This window comes from Lemur catta, chromosome 1 (assembly GCF_020740605.2).
Source record: "Lemur catta isolate mLemCat1 chromosome 1, mLemCat1.pri, whole genome shotgun sequence".
NCBI lineage: Eukaryota > Metazoa > Chordata > Mammalia > Primates > Lemuridae > Lemur > Lemur catta.
The window spans coordinates 38,402,259-38,423,856 of NC_059128.1; the positions used below are offsets into that span (position 1 = coordinate 38,402,259).

Sequence of the window (21,598 nt, forward strand, 5' to 3'; positions counted from 1 at the left end):
TTAAAAAAAAAAATTTAGCTGGGTATGGTGGAACACACCTGTAGTCCCAGGTACTCAAAAGGCTAAGGCAGAAAGATCACTTGAGCCTAGGAGTTTGAGGCTGTAGAGGATTATGATCCCGCCACTGTACTCCAGTCTGGGTAATAGAATATGACCCTATCTCTAAGAAAAAAAAAGTTAAGATGGTAAATTTTATGTTATGTGCATTTTACCACAATTTAAAAAATAAAATTAAAAAAAGTGAAAAAACCAATTTGGATATTTCATGACATTCACTAGAAGATTCCATTTACTAGATAATACTTAGAATTAATAGTTTAAAAAAATGATTTCTGAATCAAAAGAGAAAAGTAATTTCACCTTCTCTTTCACTAAATATGATTTCACTGAAAAATAAGACATACAATAGTAATTAAACTTCTTCGATAGTGTGGTAAATTTCTTTTTCCTCCTAAAATTTGATAAATCCTACTATGTAGACATCTGGACACTGATCAGAATGGTAGATAACAATTCTTTATATATTAATGGCGTCGAAGAGTAGAATTGGAAGACAAAACCCGTGTACAAATGACTAGAGCTGTAAAGTGTGTTATAAAGTCACAGAGAAAAACAAGATACTATCTGGCTGAGGGCACAGATATTATAAAGAAGAGATTCATTCATTCAAGACCTACTTAATAAACCTTTACTATGTGCCACACACTATCCTAGATGCCTGGGAGCTGTCAATGAACAAAATAAACATTAATTCCTACTCTCGTGGAATGTGATTCTAGCGTAGAGTGGGACAAAATAGATAATAAATAATAAACATAATAAATAATTATGGGTAACAGCAACATTAGAGGGATTGAGAGTGCCAAAGAGAAGAGGTAGGTTGTAATTTTAGATAACGGTGACTAGCATAGGTTTCAATGAGGTGACACTTCAGCAAGACTTGAAGGAAGGGAATATATGAGCCTGAACTCACATTAGAACGTGATCAAACATAACTACAAAAGAGGAGGAAAAGTTTTCAGGTAGGGCCCGGCGCGGTGGCTCACGCCTGTAATCCTAGCACTCTGGGAGGCCAAGGCGGGTGGATTGCTTGAGCTCAGGAGTTCGAGACCAGCCTGAGCAAGAGCGAGACCCCGTCTCTACTAAAAAACAGAAAGAAATTATCTAGCCAACTAAAATATATATATAGAAAAAATGAGCCGGGCATAGTGGCGCATGCCTGTAGTCCCAGCTACTTGGGAGGCTGAGGCAGTAGGATTGCTTAAGCCCAGGAGTTTGAGGTTGCTGTGAGCTAGGCTGACGCCACGGCACTCACTCTAGCCCGGGCAACAAAGTGAGACTCTGTCTCAAAAAAAAAAAAAAAAAAAAGAAAAGTTTTAAGGTAGAAGAAATAATGTACAAAATATGTTTTAAAAAGCAGCCAGCTAGTCTAGCTGAAGTAAAATTAAATACTGGAAAATAAACTAGGTTTACTGTAGTACTTTTGTATATATCTGAAAATGTCTATAATAAAAAATTTAAATAATGCTCAAAATAAACCAGGTAAAACTAGTATTAAGTACTCACCCTCGGAGATTTTAATTCTATCTCTTCTCTTTCACTTTCACTGTTTGAATCAATATTTTCCTCAGGTTCACTCTTCACTTCTATTAAAGGCATTTCTTGATCTGCTTTTAGGGCCTCTTCCATTGATTCTTCTAAGTCTTTTTTTTCCTCTTTTACTTTTGGTTCATGGTGGTGAATAGTTCTGAATTGAATATTTGCAGAACGGCAGTACTCTTCAAAACCATAGAGATACCTAAACAAATAATATTTCATTTAAGAAATCTTATAGTCTTTGCATTTAACTTGAATATTATGTTATTAAACATATTCTTTTTAAAAGTAAAAGTCAAGTCACTTTAAAAAAAAAAAAAAATTTTTTTTTTTTTTTTTTTTTTTTGTTGAGATAGTCTGCTCTGTTGGCAGAACCAGAGTACAGCAGTGTCATCACAACTTGCTGCAACCTCCAACTCCAGGACTCAAGTGATCCTCCTCCTTCAGCCTACTGAGAAGCTGGGACTACGGGTGCACACCACAATACCTGGCTTATTTTTCTGTTTCTTCTAGAGGCAGGGTCTCACTATGTTGCTTAGGCTGGTTTCTAACTCCTGGCCTCAATCGATCCTCCAGCTTCGGCCTCCCAAAGTGCTAGGATTATAGGTGTGAGCCACTGCGCCCAGCCAAAGTACTTTTTCTATGTTACTAATTTCTTGGTGTTTTAGACAGAATTATAAACAGAAATACTGATCATGAAATAAAACGCCTTCCTGAGAAATCTAAGCTTGTGATGACTGAATATAGCTATTGTAGTTCTGACACAAAGTTCTCCACCCCAAAGATACAGTTCTATAACATGTACAATAATTTCAGACTATAGACACTACCTGCATCCCTGATTTTGGAAAGGAAATCAGGACAATGTGAGAAATGAAGTAAAGCAGATTTGATGTACTGAAATACTTTCAATCACAAGTAGCTATTAACCTAAACTTTTTATACATTTTCCCTAACGTTAATGTTCCTTGTTTGATGCACTCTTGTTTAACTGTTAACAAATTAAATGGAAAATATTTCCTCTAAATATGAATTCTTTGATGAATAAACTATACTACTTACTTTCTATAAGCAGTTTTTACATTGTAGGAAGCAGCTGAATTCAAAATAGGAATGCCAAGGTCCATATAAATTTGCTTCCATACAGCACCACTATCAATCTGGAAAATTAAGTTTTTGTGTTAACATTTGCAAAGGGAAATAATTTTACACTAATACTCTATGTTCATTAAGAAAATGTGCTTATTACCTGAAGTGCATATAATAATGCAATATTAGATGATTTAACTTTTCATCACATCACTACATATTTCAAAGAGTGATGTTACACTTACATTGTCACATCCGCCCTGATGATAAACCAGTCTGAAGAGTTTGAAGAGATTGAGATCTTTATAGCCCAAAACAGGTGGTTTGTTGATTGGGGTACCTTTATAAAATAAGAGCATAGTAAAAGGTTTATTCAACTGAAAAATACTAATCTGAAAACAAAGTTATCAGTTTCTAATTTCCGAAATTTCATTAGAGGCACATACTTAAAGAATCTAAGTTATGTAAGACAACACACCAAAATATTTTCTATATTCCATATAAAGCTTTGTGGAAATATTTAGATTCCAGGAGTTGTATTTCTATAGCTAATAAAGTCACCTCTCTACCTGCCAATGAATTGGGTAAAACTAAATTAAACCTTGGGACTGCAAGGTGTGGCCAACAATCCTGCTGGTTGAAGAAGCTTGGGCTTGAACAAACACAACGGAAAGGGGAAGTTTTAGGCTTTGGTTTCATTTTTACTGCTTTAATGCAAATTGTTAAGACTGTTAGCAATAATCTGAAGGATGATTTCTGAAGGCCAAAGAATGTCTAGAACTAATTTATCTGAGGATTTTCTAGGAATAATGAATGTCAAGCAGTATGATATAATTTATAACGGTTCTATTTCTTCTACCTGTACCATTTCAAATAGGGACTGATCTCCTATTGTTTAATTGTTGAGAACAAGGATTGGGCTATATTTACTTGCTATAAATATAGCATTAGTAATTAATGGTATGCATATTATTTCTACTCAAAATAGGTATTAATAGTTTGTTTTTATTCCAAATATTTTAACTATCATCAGGTATAACTGATTCTTAGGCTTTAATTAAAATTCAAAACTATGTACACTATGATATTAACAAAAACAATGCATGTACTTTGAATGTAAACTTTAAAAGAAATGACTACGTTTAAATAATGAACATGAAAATACCTCTGTCTTCCATAAACTTATAAAGCTGTTGGAGGAAGTTGTCCCTCTCTTCAGGATCAAGTTCTTCCTCCGGCTGTAAAGGTAAAATATATAAATGTATATAGCACAGTCAACAGGAAGAGATACATGACTTCCTTTATTTTTTGCTTTTGTGAACCCAATGTAAGGTGATAAAATTTTAATGAAGCTGGAACATTTGAATTTTCTCAAAATCCTACAATGCCAGATGTTAAATCATATTTTGGTACAGCTGATTTAATGCAACTGTGAAGATATATAATGTCTGCCTCCACCCCATTTATCACTCTAAACCTGCCCTTGGAGTATCACCATAAGGACTAAAATTAGCCATGAGGAAAAGATTGAGGAAAGGAGTGGTAGTGTCAAGTTTTTACCTCATTTGGTATTTTTTAAAAAAACCCATCAAAAAATTATGTGGCCAGGCTGGGCAAGGTGGGTCACACCTATAATCCTAGCACTCAGGGAGGTCGAGGCAGGAGGATTGCTTGAGTTCAGGAATTTGAGACCAGCCTGAGCAAGAGGGAGACCTGGTCTCTACTAAACATAGAAAAATTGTAACAGCTGGGTGTTGTGGTATGCAACTGTAGTACCAGGTACTTGGGAAGCTGAGGCAGGAGGACTGCTTAGCCCAGGAGTTTGAGGTTGTAGTGAGCTACAATGACACCACTGAACTCTACCTGGGGCAACAGAATGAGACTCTGTGTCAAAAACAAAAATAACCCAAAAAACTATGTGGACTATACAAATATATTGGTAGATGAATACAATAATGGTATATGTATTTATTATATAAAAATAATTCATATACAAACATTAAGGTTTTTGTTATTGTTGAATGAATATAAACCAGGAGTTGCAAAGTCACAGTGGGAAAGGTTTTTTGTTTAGATAGCACAATGTTTTAAAGAAATTTAAATGTATTTAAGTGAGTCATATAAATTCTACTTTCCCCAGACCCCATCAATCCATCTTGTCTCATAATAGCCTGTTTTTCTCATTTGGCATTCTTGTATGGCCCCTGTGGTTCACTTTGCAACCCCTGAAATTAAGACAATGAGAATTATTTCTTAGTGAAGGAAACTAGATACTAATTACAAATTTAGCTCTTTCAAAAAAAAAAGAAAGACTTGGCCAGACATGGTGGCTCCAGTGTTTTCAGAGGTCAAGGCGAGAGGATTGCCTGAGGCCAGCAGTTTGAGACCAACCTGAGCAACACAGCAAGACCCCATCCATACAAAAAATAAAAAAAATACGTAGGCACAGTGGTGTGTGCCTGTAGTTGCGGCTACTTGGGAGGCCTAGGTGGTAGGATCTCTTTAGCCCAGGAATTCAAGGCTGTAGTGAGCTAGGATCCAGCCACTGCACTCCAGCTTGGGTGACTGACACCCTGTCTCTCAAAAAAAAAAAGGAGAAGACACATTCCAGTAAAAACAATTATTCCTAAAATTCCTGTTTAAGTGTTCCTTTTGATTAATTATATAAACCAAATGTGATCTCTTCCTATACTGTCAAGGTCTGGGCTCTAGTCAAACAAATGGATTACAGATCGTAAAATATTTTCTTTTCTGATAGACTACTTATAACTAACATTTGGGAAAATTTTTACTTAAAATTTTAGCAATACTATGGAGAAACAAAACACTGATACATTTCTTCCATATAAATGATCATAACTTAAGTTTAGAGTATTATTTTTCTATGTTCTAAAAGAAGAATTCAGATTTTTTGTCTTTTCAAAACCAAGTACATTCAAACTCTCAAGCAATAAATATTTAGCTTTCAGTGTCCACAGTCACTTTAAAACTATGTTATCTAATAGCTAACAATATAGCCAGGACCAATGAACAAGTAGTTGATTAAAATATATAATTTAAAACCCATGAGGCAATCAAGAGAAAGGGAGTAAGATCTTATATTAAATTATTTTTTTCTTATCTTTCAGTACATTCATTCAGAGTGATTTATAACACTGAAATACTTTCGGTTTTAGGAAACATAAAGAAACTTAAGTCAAAGTTCTAAGCCTCAAAAGTCAGCAATTTAAAAGTTAATAATCACTATAAAGTTAAAGGGTTCATTATTTAATGCTCAAATCAAGAAATGGCAGTTTTTTCCCCATGTGAATTAAAAAATCTTGATTTTATAAGGTTAACTGCCAATGAGTTAACTCAAGAAAAAAAGTAATCCAATAGCCCAGGAATCATTTCACTTATTAACTTTGAGGACATCTAGTGTGGGGAAAAAAAAATGAAACCAAAAACTGTTTATGCCAGACTAGCTCTATGCTTTGCCTGTGCCGCATAATCACAATATTCTCTCTTCAGATTAAAATCTCATTCCAGTATTTATTATCTTACGGAATTCAGGTAAGACTGTTGTATCCAATATATGTAAAAGCAATTCTTTAAAAAGGCACTGATTTAAAATTAAAGTTGCCCCTAAAAGCAAGTGAACAAAATCAACCCATCAATTAAAAATTAGGCACGTGTTAAGGTTGTACCAAACATTTGATAAATTCTTAATGATTAAGAATATATTTTTATGAATAAAATTGGTTTAAAGCATTTTATTTAAAAGTGAGTTGATGACCAAGAGTGTTTTAGGTTCCATAAGAAACCATGGCCATAAAATTGTAAGTTTTGGTGCAGTAAAAAGTGTAAAAATAAGATAACAAATTTATTTTCCACCCAAAATAAATGAATAAATATGAGACCATAACAAAGTCCTAAATTTATCTGATTGTTTTTATAAAAATTAAAATGGCTTCATCTCTTACAATAAACAATTTTTTTTTTTTTTTAATTTCAGCTCTTCATGGGGGTACAAAAGCTCAGGTTATATACATTGTCCGTGTCCCGCCCATCCCCCTGAGTCAGAGCCTCAGGCGTGTCCATTCTCCAGACAGTGCGCCTGGCATTCACCATGCAGTCATACCTTCATCCCCTCCCCCCACCTCCCACCTCCCCGAGTCAGCACCTTCAAGCATGACCATTCCCCAGACGGTGCGCAACGCACTCAATAAGCAATTTTTCACAACTGTGTTTCTGAAGTTACTTGTGTGGGTAGTCCTTAACACCTTGGAGTAAAATTGCATATGCCAGGAAATGTCTCCAATTAGAATAATGTGTCTTTATGACTTTGGTATGGGGCTTGTATTTGCTATCAGGGTTTGCTTTCTCTGTTTGTGGCATTTTCATAGCTATAGCATCTCTCTCCTGGTTGAGACAGAAGCTGTTGCATTTCTCAAGGGTTTTAGAACGGTAGAGTGTTGTAAGGATGGGAGGTTAAGGGTCCACTAGATTGTGCTGAGGAGCCTTCTTCCCTTCATTTAATCAAGCATGTAAAAAGTAACTATGCATCCAGTAAAATGCCAGAGCAGAGAAGGAGCTTAATGATATAGAAGAGGCACGTATATGATCATAATTTTAAGAAGTTCCCAATTTTAGTTAGAATGAGTATATACTATACCTTGTATTATAGGCAGTTGTGTATCTATCCACACTACTAGATTGTAAATTTTCTGACTTCAAGCACTATGTCTTCAAATTAAGTTCAAACATTTATTGATGGTTACCATGAGTCAGAGATGTGCAAAAGCACTGTGGATTAAAATGAGAACGCATAGTACCTTCTATTTTTGCTGCTCTGAGTCTGGCAGGGGGTGTAGAAAGGTAAAACAAGCCAATGTAACACAATGTGATGAGTGTAAAATATACAAAAGAATACATGAGCAAATGAGGGAATGAATGGTTTTGCTAGAGATGAAACGGCAATAATAATATTAGGGAACGCTTCAAAATGTACAAAGTAGACAGCCCTGAAGCTAGAAAGCAAATAGCATAAGCATGAGACTGGCAAAGGCAGGCTGGGATTAGGAAAGGTCTTTGTAATGATACACTAAAGAGTAAGAACTTGACATTGTGAGTAGGTGTGAGGTTTGAGAAAGCTGAAGAGGAATTAGATCATATTTGTGTTTTAAAAAGTTCTCAGCCAAGAACGGGTTTGATGGATTGGGAGGGAAAAGGGAGCTATTATAAGAGTCCACAAGGAGGAGAATGAATGCCTGAATTAGTCTTGCTACTAAGGATAGAAAGATCACCCTCTTCCCCCTGAAGAGGAGGGGAGGAAAAAGAGGAGAGGGAAAGAGAAGGTAGGGGGAAAGATAGAGAGAAGGTGGGGGGAGGGAGGAAGAGAGAAAGAGAGAGGCAGAGAGAAAAGTTAATGCTGAGGGGGTTTTTTTGTTGTTATTTAAGTATTATTCATGTTTGTAGACTCAAAATTTTAACACATGTAAATGCTCAGTAAGTTCTGTAGGTTTGGGATATACTTATTTTACTTAAAATTTTATCACTAAGGACTAATATTTACTTTAGACACTCTTTTATGTGAATGAAAACGACATCTGTGTGAAAGAATCAAGGAGAGGGTGTTCCTTAGTTTCACATTAGTTGAATTTCAGGGTTAACATTAATGATAATAATATAAATAAAAATAGGAGTCAGAGAAAAGGGAGAAAAAATAAGAATGGCTGAGGATGTTCTTAAGACACAGGTGGTTGTGGCACAATTACTTGCTGGCATTCACATTTTCCCTTTCTCTCCCAAATACATTAATCTGAAAATGAATGATTATGCACTCAGAAATGGCATAAATTCTAGTGAAGAACAGACTTTCTACCACTGTATTGGATGGGAGGTAAATATAATTTATTTTTTTAATAATACTTCCTTTTTGCTGAATTAACTTTCTTAGCTAGCAATGTTACTTTCCAATAAAATTAGGAAGGTATACAGAAAGTATCAAAATTGTCAAAATAAATGCCAATAAAATATGATGCACTTTACACAAAGCCCCTCAGAGACCCATGTAACTTGTACACAGTTCTGTGAGTGAGCTGGGATAGCTTCTAAGCACATAACAGACTGGAGCCCCCAAAACTGACATTTTTGAGAGTGGGGAAGGTTGTAACTAAACTTAATCTTTTTGGTTTCCCTGTGCTGTATATATTGTATGTGACGGTACATATTGTTTGTTGATGGGTATCTAAGCTTTTGAAACCCCCTATGGGAATCCTTTAGAAGTTTTAATGATTATACAACACACCTCCTTTTTTTTCTCCCCTTTTTTGTTACTCTAGTATACCACACTAACTTTCCAACAACAAAATGTTAGGATTTTTGTGAAATAATATTACTTTGGACATAAGCAGCTTTGTTCCCCCTTCATCATGCTATCTGTAACCCCTCTTCTGGTCCTCTTCATTGCCTCCTCTTCTCACCCCATCTCTGAAACTTCATCATAAGTCCTCCCCACTCCTCAGTAATTACAATCCCTTGATCTCCCCTCCTCCATGCCACAATCCCAAAAAAGAGGCTCAGCTTGGAGCCAGCGGGAGGAGCCCTCTCAAGCAGGCAGATCCCAAATGAGGAAGAAGTGTTAACAAGACAGTGTTAAGAAAGCCCCACCCCTGGAGAACTAAGCACTGCAAGAAGTACATCAGAAGTGAGTTTTCAGGGCACCTCTGGGCTGGAGGACTAACAGGAGGGAAGCAGCAAAACCAGTAGCTGCTTATACTCTTTTGTATAAAATTTTAAACTTTGAAATGTATTAAACAGCCTCACTAATTTTTTAAAAATGTGAAATAAATACCAGAATAACTTACTAAGGTTAATGCATTGAACGTGTATCACTCACTTTAATTCAAGTAGAGCCCTCTTTTTTCCTACATAGACATCTGTTAGGTTTTTTAAATACCAGCTGTTTTTTATCATTTATCCATTTCCCGAGTTTTTTTAAACTTTCATTTTATTTTTCCTGTTATATTTAATACTGATAAAGGGCATGGGCAACACAAAGGCGATATCCAACATAATATACTTGACAACTCAACAAACAGCTTCTGAACAATATCTAAGTGGCAGCAGGGGAGCTATAAGAAGTTTCATATTGCAGAAGAATAGTGGAAGGCAGAATAAAAAGGTGAGCATGGGTCAAATCATAAAGGGCCAGACTTCTGAAGGCCTGTGATAAAAAACCTAGAATTTATCCTATAGGTGCTGAAAGCCACTAAAGGGTTTCCAGCAGGAACCATCTATGGTTTAGAAAGATGTTTATGGAGAATACATTGGAGGGGAAAAGACACGTGAAATAAGTGGGGTAAAATACAAAGGAGGAGTATTATCAGTCAAGACCTCTTACTGCAAGCAACACAAAACTATCCCAAACTGGCTTAAGCCAAATAGAATTCATTTATAAACTTACAAAATTATGTAAGAAAATAAGATTGCCTATAGAGTGCACTACCTGACAAAAGAGATATTAAGAAGAGAAGTTAGATGCTTATCCTGTGCTTCCTCCCAAAGTGAACTTTTTAGAACCTTAAAATAAATCTCTTAGCACCTGTTTCAACTGGTAATTTGCTAGGATAATTGCACAGTCCACATTCATTCACTTATTCAGAAACTATTTAATGAAGGTTTAATATAAGCTAAGCTCTGTATTGCTAGCTGGTAGGTAGGTATTTATACTGGTGGGAAAAGAAAAAAGCAAAAACCTGACATCCTCTACTTTCATAGACCTTACAACCTAGAGAAGGAGAGAAAATTTTCTTAAAAGCTCGTGAAACCTTCTGTAACCTCTTTAAATCTCAGTTTCTTCACTTATGAAAAACAGAGGTGGTGGAAGATGTTGTAAATATATATATATTTTTTATACAAATATCTTAAATTTCTTCACTTATGAAAAACAGAGGTGGTGGAAGATGTTGTAAATATATATATATTTTTTATATAAATATCTTAATAAAATGTGAGGATTAAGTAAAGTCTCACTTTAAAAACCACCCAGTCTCCAAGAATAAACTGAGAAAATTATTTGGTGTGGTCATTGTTACTTGTCTCTATCTCCTACAAAAGGTAAATATTTTAACAGTGGTAGAATAAAACGTACATCTTACTGATGATGTATGCTATGGTAAACTGGATGTATTTTGTCGTCACAACACTTAGTGAAATTGCAAATAAAGACTTAAATTTAAAAAGAAAACTTAAAAACTTAAACTTCAAGTTTAACATTAAGTGATAACTCAGACTTATCCTGTAACTAAAAAAGAAAAAAAAAAAGCTTAACTTTAAATGAAAAACAAAACCAGTATTAAGTCTGGTAACTCAGGTCAAAATGATTCCCTAGGCTATTAATAAGCCCAGCCCCAAGTAGAATTCTGAAGAACTGTCGAGAAAGTTACATGTAAAAAACTGACAGTTGACACTACAGATTGCAGAAGAAAGGAAACTGAGAGAAAAGTTCACAATCTTCACAGGCATACATCATTTAGTATAAGGCTTGATAGCCATGACAGTGTTGTATTACAATACAGTAATTAAATGAAGTAAATATGATGTTGAATAATGTTCAGTATACCACTTTGAGAAAGGGACGGCATTATGCAATATGTTTTAGAAATACTTCAATGCAAAAGAATAAAAACTATAATCTCTTTCATGCCCTAAAATTATTTTATTCCTGAAGGAATCACATATATATTTTTTTCATTTGAAAAAGAAATCTACTTTAGATCCACTACAGAAAATAGATTAGAGGAAGAACAGTGAGGTTGCTACTGCCTTAGTCTAGATAAAAGAGAACAGTGGCTTGAATCAAGGTTGACAAAGAGTAGAAACTAACAGAAATAGGCACATTTGAGAACTATTCAAGTAGGTACAAGAGAAAGGACTCAGTGACTGAAATGGGAGGAGGAAGAGAAGGAAGAATCAAGGTAACTTCCACATATCTGGCTTGGACAACTGGGTAGAATGGTGCTTCTATTGAAATGAATTAGTGACAATCAGGAAAAGAATAGGTTTGAAGAGAATGAGTGCTGTCTTCCACATACTGAGTTTGAGTACTCACGAGTTAAAAAGAAATCCCCATTGGCAGTTTGATATAATGTCTTGAGCTAAGAAGAGATCTTTGATGAACATATAGATATGCAGTCATTATATCATTTAGTTAGGAAGTAAACCAGAAAAAAAAGTTATGTCATGGATGTTAAGTGTTTTAAGAAATTAGGTATATCAGATGTACTGAATGCTACTAAGTAGTCAAGTAAGATCAGGACAAAAATTTGTTTGATTTAGTACAAAAGTCTGTTGGAGTCACTGGTGACCATAGTAAAGTTGTTTGAGTTGTGGGAGGATAAGACACACTACAGTGAATTAAGAATGAATGTGAGGCCGAGGCGGCAGGATCACACCCAGGAGTTTGAAGTTGCTGTGAGCGAGGCTAATACCACAGCACTCTAGCCTGGGTAACAGAGCGAGACTCTATCTCAAAAAAAAAAAAAAAAAGTATGAATGTGAGGTGAGGAGCAGTGTATATAACTGAGCAATCTGGCCAAGAGCGTGAAGAAAGAACGTAGTATCTGGAAGAGAAAGTACAGAGGTTGTCAGAAGATTGGTGGAGGGATTATGAAGGGGTTGTCAGAAGTCTGGGAGAGATGTAAGTATGTTTTTAAAAGCTGATGGGAAGGATACAATGGAAAGAAATAGGTTAAAGATGCAGAAAGAAAAGAGAGCGTTGACAGTCTATGATTCCTAAAAGCAAGAAGAGAATGAGATCCAGAGCATGAACTGAGGGACTCATCTTACAGAGGAGGACAACACCTTATCAATTATGCTTGGAGGGAAAGTGAGCAGGCAGGTAGGGTTTAGAGCAGGATTCCATCTGAAACTCCCGGTTTCTTTCTGAAGTTGGAATGGAATGCGGTACGGTTGTTGGTTTAATAGAGGAGATAACAATTTGATTACAGAAATTGGGAATCGACTGATTATGTTAAAACCCAGTGAAATTTGGTAATCATAAAATTTATAGTGGTTCCATTCTTTCCTGTTGTACACTTACAGAAAATTTTAGGCCTCATATAAGATATAATATATTCATGGTAAGACACTGTTTTATAATTTCAGAATATAATTTAATGGTAGCCTACCTAAAATAAATGATTACGTGACTCTTGTATTGCATCAGAGTTAACTGAGCCTAGTAATTTTTCCCCCACTTGAAAAGGTACATACAGTTCAATCAAGATGTGGTTTAGATGCTATCACATCCAAGTTTTTAGTATCAATCAACCCTATCATATCACCACAACTATAAAATGCGTTGATATGAAAAGTATTACCTACATAAAAATATAACTACATTTTTGTGTACAAATGTGTAATCCTCATTAATCTGATTAGATGACCATAAATTAGCCAGGGTCTTATTGTGAAGAAAGATTTTGCTATACACATTAGGGCATTTTTGTTTTCTTGTTTAATTGGCTAAACTTTAAGACTTTAGCAAGTCAGTTATTTTATTTGATTGCAAACTAAAGTCTCAATTATTCATTAAAGGTTGGCTTTTTAGGATCTGCTTAGAGACACTCAACTGGCAAGTAGAATTATTCAATATTCCTGAAATATTAACATTACATTTAAAATTTTCTTTAAATTTTACCAAAGTGATCTTCAATAATCACTAACAAATGCCTTTACAATCAATTTACAAAAAGGCATAAGTTAATAGGCACAAATAATATGTGATTTAAACAAAAGTAATATTCATATTTCCATGAATAAAAAACTCAAATACTTATGATTATTACAGTAGTGAAATGTAATCTTACTTAAATGTAGCAGTGATCCACAGAAAATTCACAAGATTAGAGAAATGGCTGTCAATACTTCTACACTAAAAAGAGCAGTTCTTAGAAAAATTCACTAAATTCTAATTTTCATTACTAAAAATGAAACTATAAGATATTTTTGAAAGGGCCCAACACATAAGCCTACTCATAACAAGCCAAAGGATTAAAAAAGCTAAGACTAGTCACATTCCCCTTGATAGTCTTATAATCAACCATCCATTTATTTCACCCCTAGAAAACTCTCCTGTATTTATCCAAAGTAAACACAAGTCAGGAAAAAATGAGTAGTTGTTATCATTACTTATGTTTACATGGACTTTTCAATCAAATTCAAAAGTGAAAAAAAAATTCAGTAAAATCTTTTCTACTATAATATTTTCTTAACAAAAAAACACTTAAGTAATATCAACAAAAATATTCTCCAGGGCCTTTTTTTCCCCAGCATAATTATCAATGAGTTGAAATTTAAAGTCATCAATATAGATAAGACCTACTTTCTCTCAGATCCTCAAATCTTTTCCCACATAGTAACAGTATGAGATACATTTCTTGTACTAGAATCCTGAACTACCAATGCTTAGGAATTCAAAATATTAAGTAAAAAAGATGGTCCTCGATGGTAAAGCCACAGAATCTCAAATCTCCTTATGAAGACTATGTTAGGGTGCCCAAAGCATCAAATATAAACACAATGTCCACTGTCCATTGCATTAACACTGCAGAAGTATCTGCAGAAGTATCTAACACTTGTATGATTCTACTGCATAAAATTTGCTTGCTATACTTCAAACACCAAATGACAGACTACAATATTGTTATAGTGGTTTACAGAATGTTTTAAAAGATTTTTTGATCAATATAAAGCAACATTAAATCTTCATGAAAAGCACACCATCATTACATTTTGGAAAGACTATGCATAATCTGTAATGTAATACAACAGCTTAGTCTCACTTATGTGGTAAAGGCCCATAATGACTAAGCCAGGTAGGCCGTGGCTTACCAGATTTTTATTCGTTTTATACCATACTCATTTTTCCCCTTTTTTATGTATAAAGTGCTCTTCAGTTTATCAGTACATTACATTTTCAAAAATTACTGTTCAACACAAGTTAGAATGATTCAGCAACTAAATCTTAAACCTAAGAACAAGAAATGCAGCTGATTTTTCTCTAAAGCAACCAAAATTTCACCAAGAAAATCTACCTGTCTGGCAAGGGAAAAGAGTTAGTTTATATCAAGTAATTCAATAAAGTATATGCTATGAAATTGACCATCTGAAAAATAATTTAAAGTAATATTCATATAAATCAGTACCTAAATTGTGTAATTTTGCTGTTATTTTCAGCAGATGAAAAGCATCCTGATTCACTTAATTTTAATAGGCTCATAATTAAATTAACACATTTTAAGAAGATGCTATCCTTATAGGTGCCCTTACCTTTTAATATTTCTCTACTATTACCTGCAAACAATAGGTAACAGAGCTTTGCCTCTGCTCTTCATTCTTTTTTACTAATGTTTATTCACAGCTTGAATAAAACATTACAATATTTATGAAATTAGTCATTGTAATAAGAGCACTATTTACAATTTACTACTTCACAGACACCCTCTGCAACTTTCTATAAAGCTCTTTTTACCCTCTTTGCTTCAAATGTCAGGGGGTTTTTGTAGAGGATGGGGGGGGCAGGGAAAATGCATTCTGGAAGGGATACCAATTAAAAGTATTAGCAAAAATAAAGAGACCAATCTTTGTTCAATATTGAGCAATATAAGATCCTAACTGATGTTAATTAAAAAAACAAAAGCTAAACCACAGACTGCAATAGTTCACACCCTGAAAATGTGGCCTATTTACCCTGAAAACATATAATGCATAAATAAATACAGATAAAATACAAAAATCACATTTAATATTCAGACTTTAAATCTTGAATTTAACCAAACTGTCTCATTATCATTTTCATGTCAAAATCTATCTTATGTTTCAGAAAAATAGCCTTCAACCATTGATATTCTAAAAATAGACTCCTACTGTCTTTTATACAAGAAACAATTACGCTTGGTTATGAGTCCTACCGTATCAGCAACATCATCAGTATCTAAAATTCTTATTTAACTCCATTTTTGGCAAGCAAAATCGTAACTAAATATACAAAAAGAGAAAAAAATCTTACCTATATGCTGCATTTCCTTTCAAATGCAAAATGGTTAGATTCCCCTTCTACTTAATCAGTACAGGGTCTGGACATTTTTCAGTCTGACTTGCAAATATTTGCTTTCCCTCTTAGGGCATAGCATCCGCAGGGTTATACAGCACTACTTACATTCTCTTCCACATAAAAATCAGACATTACATGAAAGGAAAAGAAAGACAGCCCATTTCAAAGCATCTGGCAGACCTCCATTGGCAACCTGCCAAGCCTCTGCTAAACCTTCCTGTCTTTCCGAGCATGCTCACTTAAAACCAACAGCACGTTACTATGGCAACTCTGTAGGCAGCCTGTAAGTATGAACCGCCATTCTGATTTCAGAGTGTAAAAAAACCAAATACTGCAGTGGAAGTAAAAGGGAAGAAATAGCGTATGCCCTTCATCACATAAAAGTATATGCATTTTGTTTCATAAATTCTTATTTGTGTATGTAAAAGAGAAACAAGCATCCCACATTTCTTCCAAATATTTTTCATGCTCAAATAGGTCCCCCTTTGCAGTAAATTCATTCTCTTTGTCTTGCCCCTAAGCCCCTTTACCCCATAACAACCAAAAATACACTGGACAGTTTATCCCATCTGACTAAACACTGCTGAATAGATAGACAACAATATTCATGTAAGTAATCATGCGATACTTTCATGGATGATTTCCTACAATTATATGCATATTTTAAATGATATGGCAATATTACAGAGACAACCATTAGCACTTATAACACACAATCTAAATCTTTTCTATGATTTTTACAGATCAGACCTGGGTTCAAATCCCTATTTTCCACATTTTAGTTGTGCCACCTTGGGAAAATTACTTTACCTTTCTGAACCTCACTTTTCTCACCTTTAGGGTAGGATAATAACAGTTACTTCATAAGATAACAGTTTTAAATGAATTAACACACATAAAATACTTAAAAATTACATTTCTTTCCTTCTTGGTTGTTTGGAAAAGATCCTTAAAAAAACAGTTTGCACCTGTTGATTAATTAACCTGAAAAGTACTTCTTTGTAACCTCTTACTCAAAATTAGTTCTGATTTATATACTAAGCTATGAGCCAAAAAGCTTCTTCAACCCCCAAATTCAGTTGTGCTAGAAATGGACAGAAACAACAGAATCTAAACAGAGGGAAAAACATATGAAGGTATTATTCTTACTAAAGAGTATTACAATGTTTTTGTTACAAACATGAAATTACACCTACCACCTCTTCTTCTGCCTTTTTGGCCTCCTTTTCCTTCTCTTCATCATTTTCTTCAGTCGGGCCACCTTCATCATCACTACTAGATGATTCAAGGATTTCACTTATATCCATTTTCCAATTATCAGGAACGACTCTAGTTCTTAAGAAGATACTTGCTTTCTGAAGCCCTAAGAGTGAAAATATACTTCAGCAGTTGTTACGGAGTTAGCAGCATAGAATAACAGGACAAGCATGACATTCAGAGTCCGAAGAATTTAGCTGTCACTTATAAAATGATATAGTAAGCTTGAATATATTCCATAAGTTATAATATTATAGAAATGTTTTGTTATTACTGTAAGGAATACTGTGAGTAATCATAATGGTAAAATATGAAAAGTTAAACTTATCTAAAAATTACAAATCAAATGCTTTATTGGACATTAAAAAAATCATCAAATAAGAGTGGATATTAACTCTGAACAGCTAAAACAGCAACAGAGAATATTTAGTCTTGCTTTATTCACTATTTTCCATGTAAAGCCACATCATGAAATAATGGACTGATTCATCTTTATTTTACCTGGTTTAGTGGAGAGCTCAGCTTCTGGTAGATTAAGAATGTCTACTTCCTTAATGTCCTTCCTTGCTATAGAGTAACTAATTACAGAGAGAAGAATAAAGGGGAGTGAAACCACGTATTAAATAAAACTTATCACTTAAATAGTCTATGTTAACATATAGAAAATATAAACCTCAAAATCAAAATTTTGCCTATAAAATGTTTTAAAAGTCTAGGACCATGTACACCTTAATCTTTAATAAAGGGTAAGAGGTAATACAGGCAAAGCTAGTATCTTTATTCTCCAGTTTTACATATTCAAAGTATACTAATTTGAGAGCCTCAAATTCGCAATATTTCAATCTATACAACTCTCCTACAGAGACTAAGGGTTAATTATATTAGCATGTTTTCAACATTTGTAGATATCTGTTTTAATGTTTACTATTTATTAATTATATTATTCATTTTAGTAAAAAAGCTCATTTACTAGAAGGTATTATTAAAATATTTTTATCATTGTAAGATATATTTTGGTATTAAATTTTTCACAAATCGAATTTTTCATAACTCAATAAATATATATACTTTTAAATTTTACACTTTTTGGTAACAAAGCAAGGATGAGATTAGGGAAATGTTTCTAAAAGTCTGGTTTTTAATCAGAAAAATGTCAAAATAATTATTCTGGTAATATAGATTCTATTAAAAAATAAGTTTCATAATTCTTAATATGAAATAGTACACTTGATAAAACTACAGAATTTTACAATTACAGAAAAAATACCATGCTCTATTTTTTAAAAAACTTTTTAATATTGTTCTTACATATTGTTGTTCACAGTTTTTATATAAAATTTATCAGGAAAAAATACCCTACACTACAAAAAGTCAAAACATATTAGATAACTTTTCAGTTCATGAATGATTAGACTTCTAAAAATAAAGACTTAGGGGGAGAAGTCTATCACTGTGATTCCATTTTTTTCCTCCCATGTAACATTATTAAGTGATTCACTCACAATTTAGAATCTATAAATGACCGAACTAAACACTGATCCTTTTTCACTGTGACATCATCATTACAGCTGGGAGATACCACCTGAAATATAAAATAATAACAGATTAATTCCTATTTCCCTTTCTCAGAAAAAGAACATTTTTAAAAAGAACTCTGGATCCCTTAACTTCTCAAAAGGATTATTTTACAAGAAACAGCTTCATTGTGAATAGCTCCCATTATAATTACTTGTGAAAGAAGATCTCCTTATATTTTTTGTTTAGTATATTGGTTTTCTACATATTTAATTTATCCATAGTCATTAGATTAAAAAATAATTAATGAAATATAAATTAATATGTGGCCAGCACTTTCAAAATATTAGAATTTATTATAAGCTAAATAATAATTTATTTATTATCCAAAAAGTAAAATGATCTGTGATGAAAATTTGGCATATTAAAATTTTAATGCACATGTGTTGCCTTCAGTAAAAACAAAAAAAAAATAGAGAAAAAAAAATTTTTTAAATATATGTGAATCAGGATCTATTTTTATTTTATTTTATTTTTTTGAGACAAAGTCTCATTCTGTCACCCTGGCTAGAATGCAGTGGCATCAAAGTAGCTCACTACAACTTCAAACTTCTGGGCTCAAGCAATCCTCTTGCCTTAGCCTCCCAAGCAGCTGGGACTACAGGCATGTGTGCACCACCAAGCCCGGCTAATTTTTTCTATTTTTGGTAGAGACAGGGTCTTGTTCTTGCTCAGACTGGTCTCAAACTCCTGAGCTCAAGCAATCCTCCCTCCTAAGCCTCCCACAGTGCTAGGATTACAGGCGTGAGCCACCACGCCTGGCCAGGATCTATTCTCAAATCAGGATATTTGTTTTAAAAAAAACACCAGTTATCTTTTTACCAGGGCATGTATAATTTTTAGTAATTAAAACAAATCAAAGAAAATATAAACAACTTTTAAAAATTTCTTAACTTTTGAAAATAATAAATATTTAAGCAGTATCATTAAAAAATAATCTCTGTATACTTTATAAAACTTCAAACTTTATATTTAAAAAAAATAATTAAAGTACCTGCCTCATGCTGTCCCTAATACTAGCCACTCTGCCACAATCTAGCACTGTTCACACACCTTTATGCAATGATGGAAATGTTCCATATCTGGACTGCCCAATACAGTACCAATGAGTCACATGGGGTTTAGCACTTGAAATGTGGCTGATGCAACTGAGAGACTGAATTTTTAATTCTATTTAATTTTAATTAATTTACATTTAAACTCAAATAGCCACATATGGCTCATGGTTATCATACTGAAAAGTGAATATCCAGATAATTAAGTATTCCTGGCAGTCACATAAGCTGTCTTAACAACAGATGGAAGTAAATGGTTTTTGTTTGTTTGCTTGCTAGGTGCTTCTAATATTAGATTAATAATAAAGTTGTGCCTACCCTCAAGGAGTTTAGAGTATAATAAAAGGGGAAACATTAAAATATACACAAAAAAACACAATGGGGAATAAGTACAGTGGGCATAAAATAATATGGAAACACGTAAGAGGAAGATTTAACACAGCATGGGCAAGGAAAAGGTGTGGCAACAAAACCTTAAGGTAAGTCTTACATGATGAGTAGGCACAACCCAAGGTCTCATTACCTCACCTGTGAACTACTCTAATGGCCGTCAAATTGATCCTGCTACCTCCAGTCTTTCCAACAACTGGTCTAACATATCACTGCCTCATTGACTTTCCTAAACATGCAGCTCAAGTAACACCACTCTTCTATAAAATTCTCTGCAGAATTATGTCCAAATTCCTTAGATGAACTTTTAAACACCTTTCTGCCCTAAATTCAAATTATCTTTGAAGTCATATTTTCTATTATTCTCCTACCCACCTCAAATATTTAGGTAAAATGGATTCCCAGAGCAAATAGTTCCATGAATAAACCTTTTGGTTTTCTGATTTACTTACTTCATTTTCTCTAAGAAAGTCCTCTAGTGAAGCTCTGTCTACAAACTTTACATCCTTCAATGCTCAGCTCAAAAGCATTTGCTTCATGAAGGCTTTCTGTATTTTTTTCATATAAATGTCCTCTCTCAGACCAAGAAATCCTAATACTGAACATATACTATTTTGTATTACAGTTACTTAAATTATTCTCTGCATCAGACATAAAATCATCAGAGGTAAGAATGGTGTCCTATCTTTTATTTTCAGTATCACCTGACAAGTGATACATCTGTTGAGTAAATGAAGTTGTTAAAAAAATTAAAAAAAGAATCTTGCCAAACTATGATCTGATTATTCTGAATTGAAATCCATTTACTTTTCTGCCTATATAACTGAAAAGGTTCAAAGGATTTTCAGGATTTTCCTTACGTAAATTTATTATCTAGGAACTGAGTAAAAATATATTTTACATGTACATAGAAAGCTAAAAAAATCGTTTCAGCTCTTAAAAGAATTATAATCTAATTGGGGATATATTTTATGCCACAATTATTGGAGATAAATGGTATCAAAACTCAAAGGAGCATACTTATGTTAAAAGTACTTAGAGAAGAGGCCGGGCGCGGTGGCTCACACCTGTAATCCTAGCCCTCTGGGAGGCCGAGGCGGGTGGATCGCTTGAGGTCAGGAGTTCGAGACCAGCAAGAGCGAGACCCAGTCTCTACTAAAAATAGAAATAAATTATCTGGCCAACTAAAAAAATATATATAGAAAAAATTAGCCGGGCATGGTGGCACATGCCTATAGTCCCAGCTACTTGGGAGGCTGAGGCAGTAGGATAGCCTGAGCCCAGGAGTTTGAGGTTGCTGTGAGCTAGGCTGACGCCAGGGCACTCACTCTAGCCCGGGCAATAAAGTGAGACTCTGTCTCAAAAAAAAAAAAGTACTTAGAGAAGGGAGAAAAGGCAGAACTTGAGGTGATCTTGACAAGGTATTTAAGAGGGAATGACAGAGGAGGAGGAGGAGGAAGGGGAGGAGGAGAAGAAGTGGAGACAGGCATCACCAAGTATTTTTGATAGCTCTCATGAAATAATTGCCTATCTTTTC

The 21,598-nt window shown here is 34.1% G+C and overlaps 1 protein-coding gene across 1 annotated transcript in view; it reads right to left on the reverse strand.

The window, feature by feature from the left end:
- ARID4A (AT-rich interaction domain 4A) overlaps positions 1-21,598 on the reverse strand; it is a 67,722-nt gene that overhangs the window by 25,602 nt on the left and 20,522 nt on the right. Inside the window, exons 9-15 of the mRNA XM_045566519.1 lie at positions 18,544-18,623; positions 17,543-17,619; positions 16,981-17,147; positions 3,851-3,923; positions 2,931-3,025; positions 2,659-2,756; positions 1,567-1,798 (exon numbers count right to left, since the gene is read on the reverse strand). Of these exons, the coding sequence (XP_045422475.1) occupies positions 1,567-1,798; positions 2,659-2,756; positions 2,931-3,025; positions 3,851-3,923; positions 16,981-17,147; positions 17,543-17,619; positions 18,544-18,623 (822 nt within the window). The remainder of the gene's footprint in view (positions 1-1,566; positions 1,799-2,658; positions 2,757-2,930; positions 3,026-3,850; positions 3,924-16,980; positions 17,148-17,542; positions 17,620-18,543; positions 18,624-21,598) is intronic.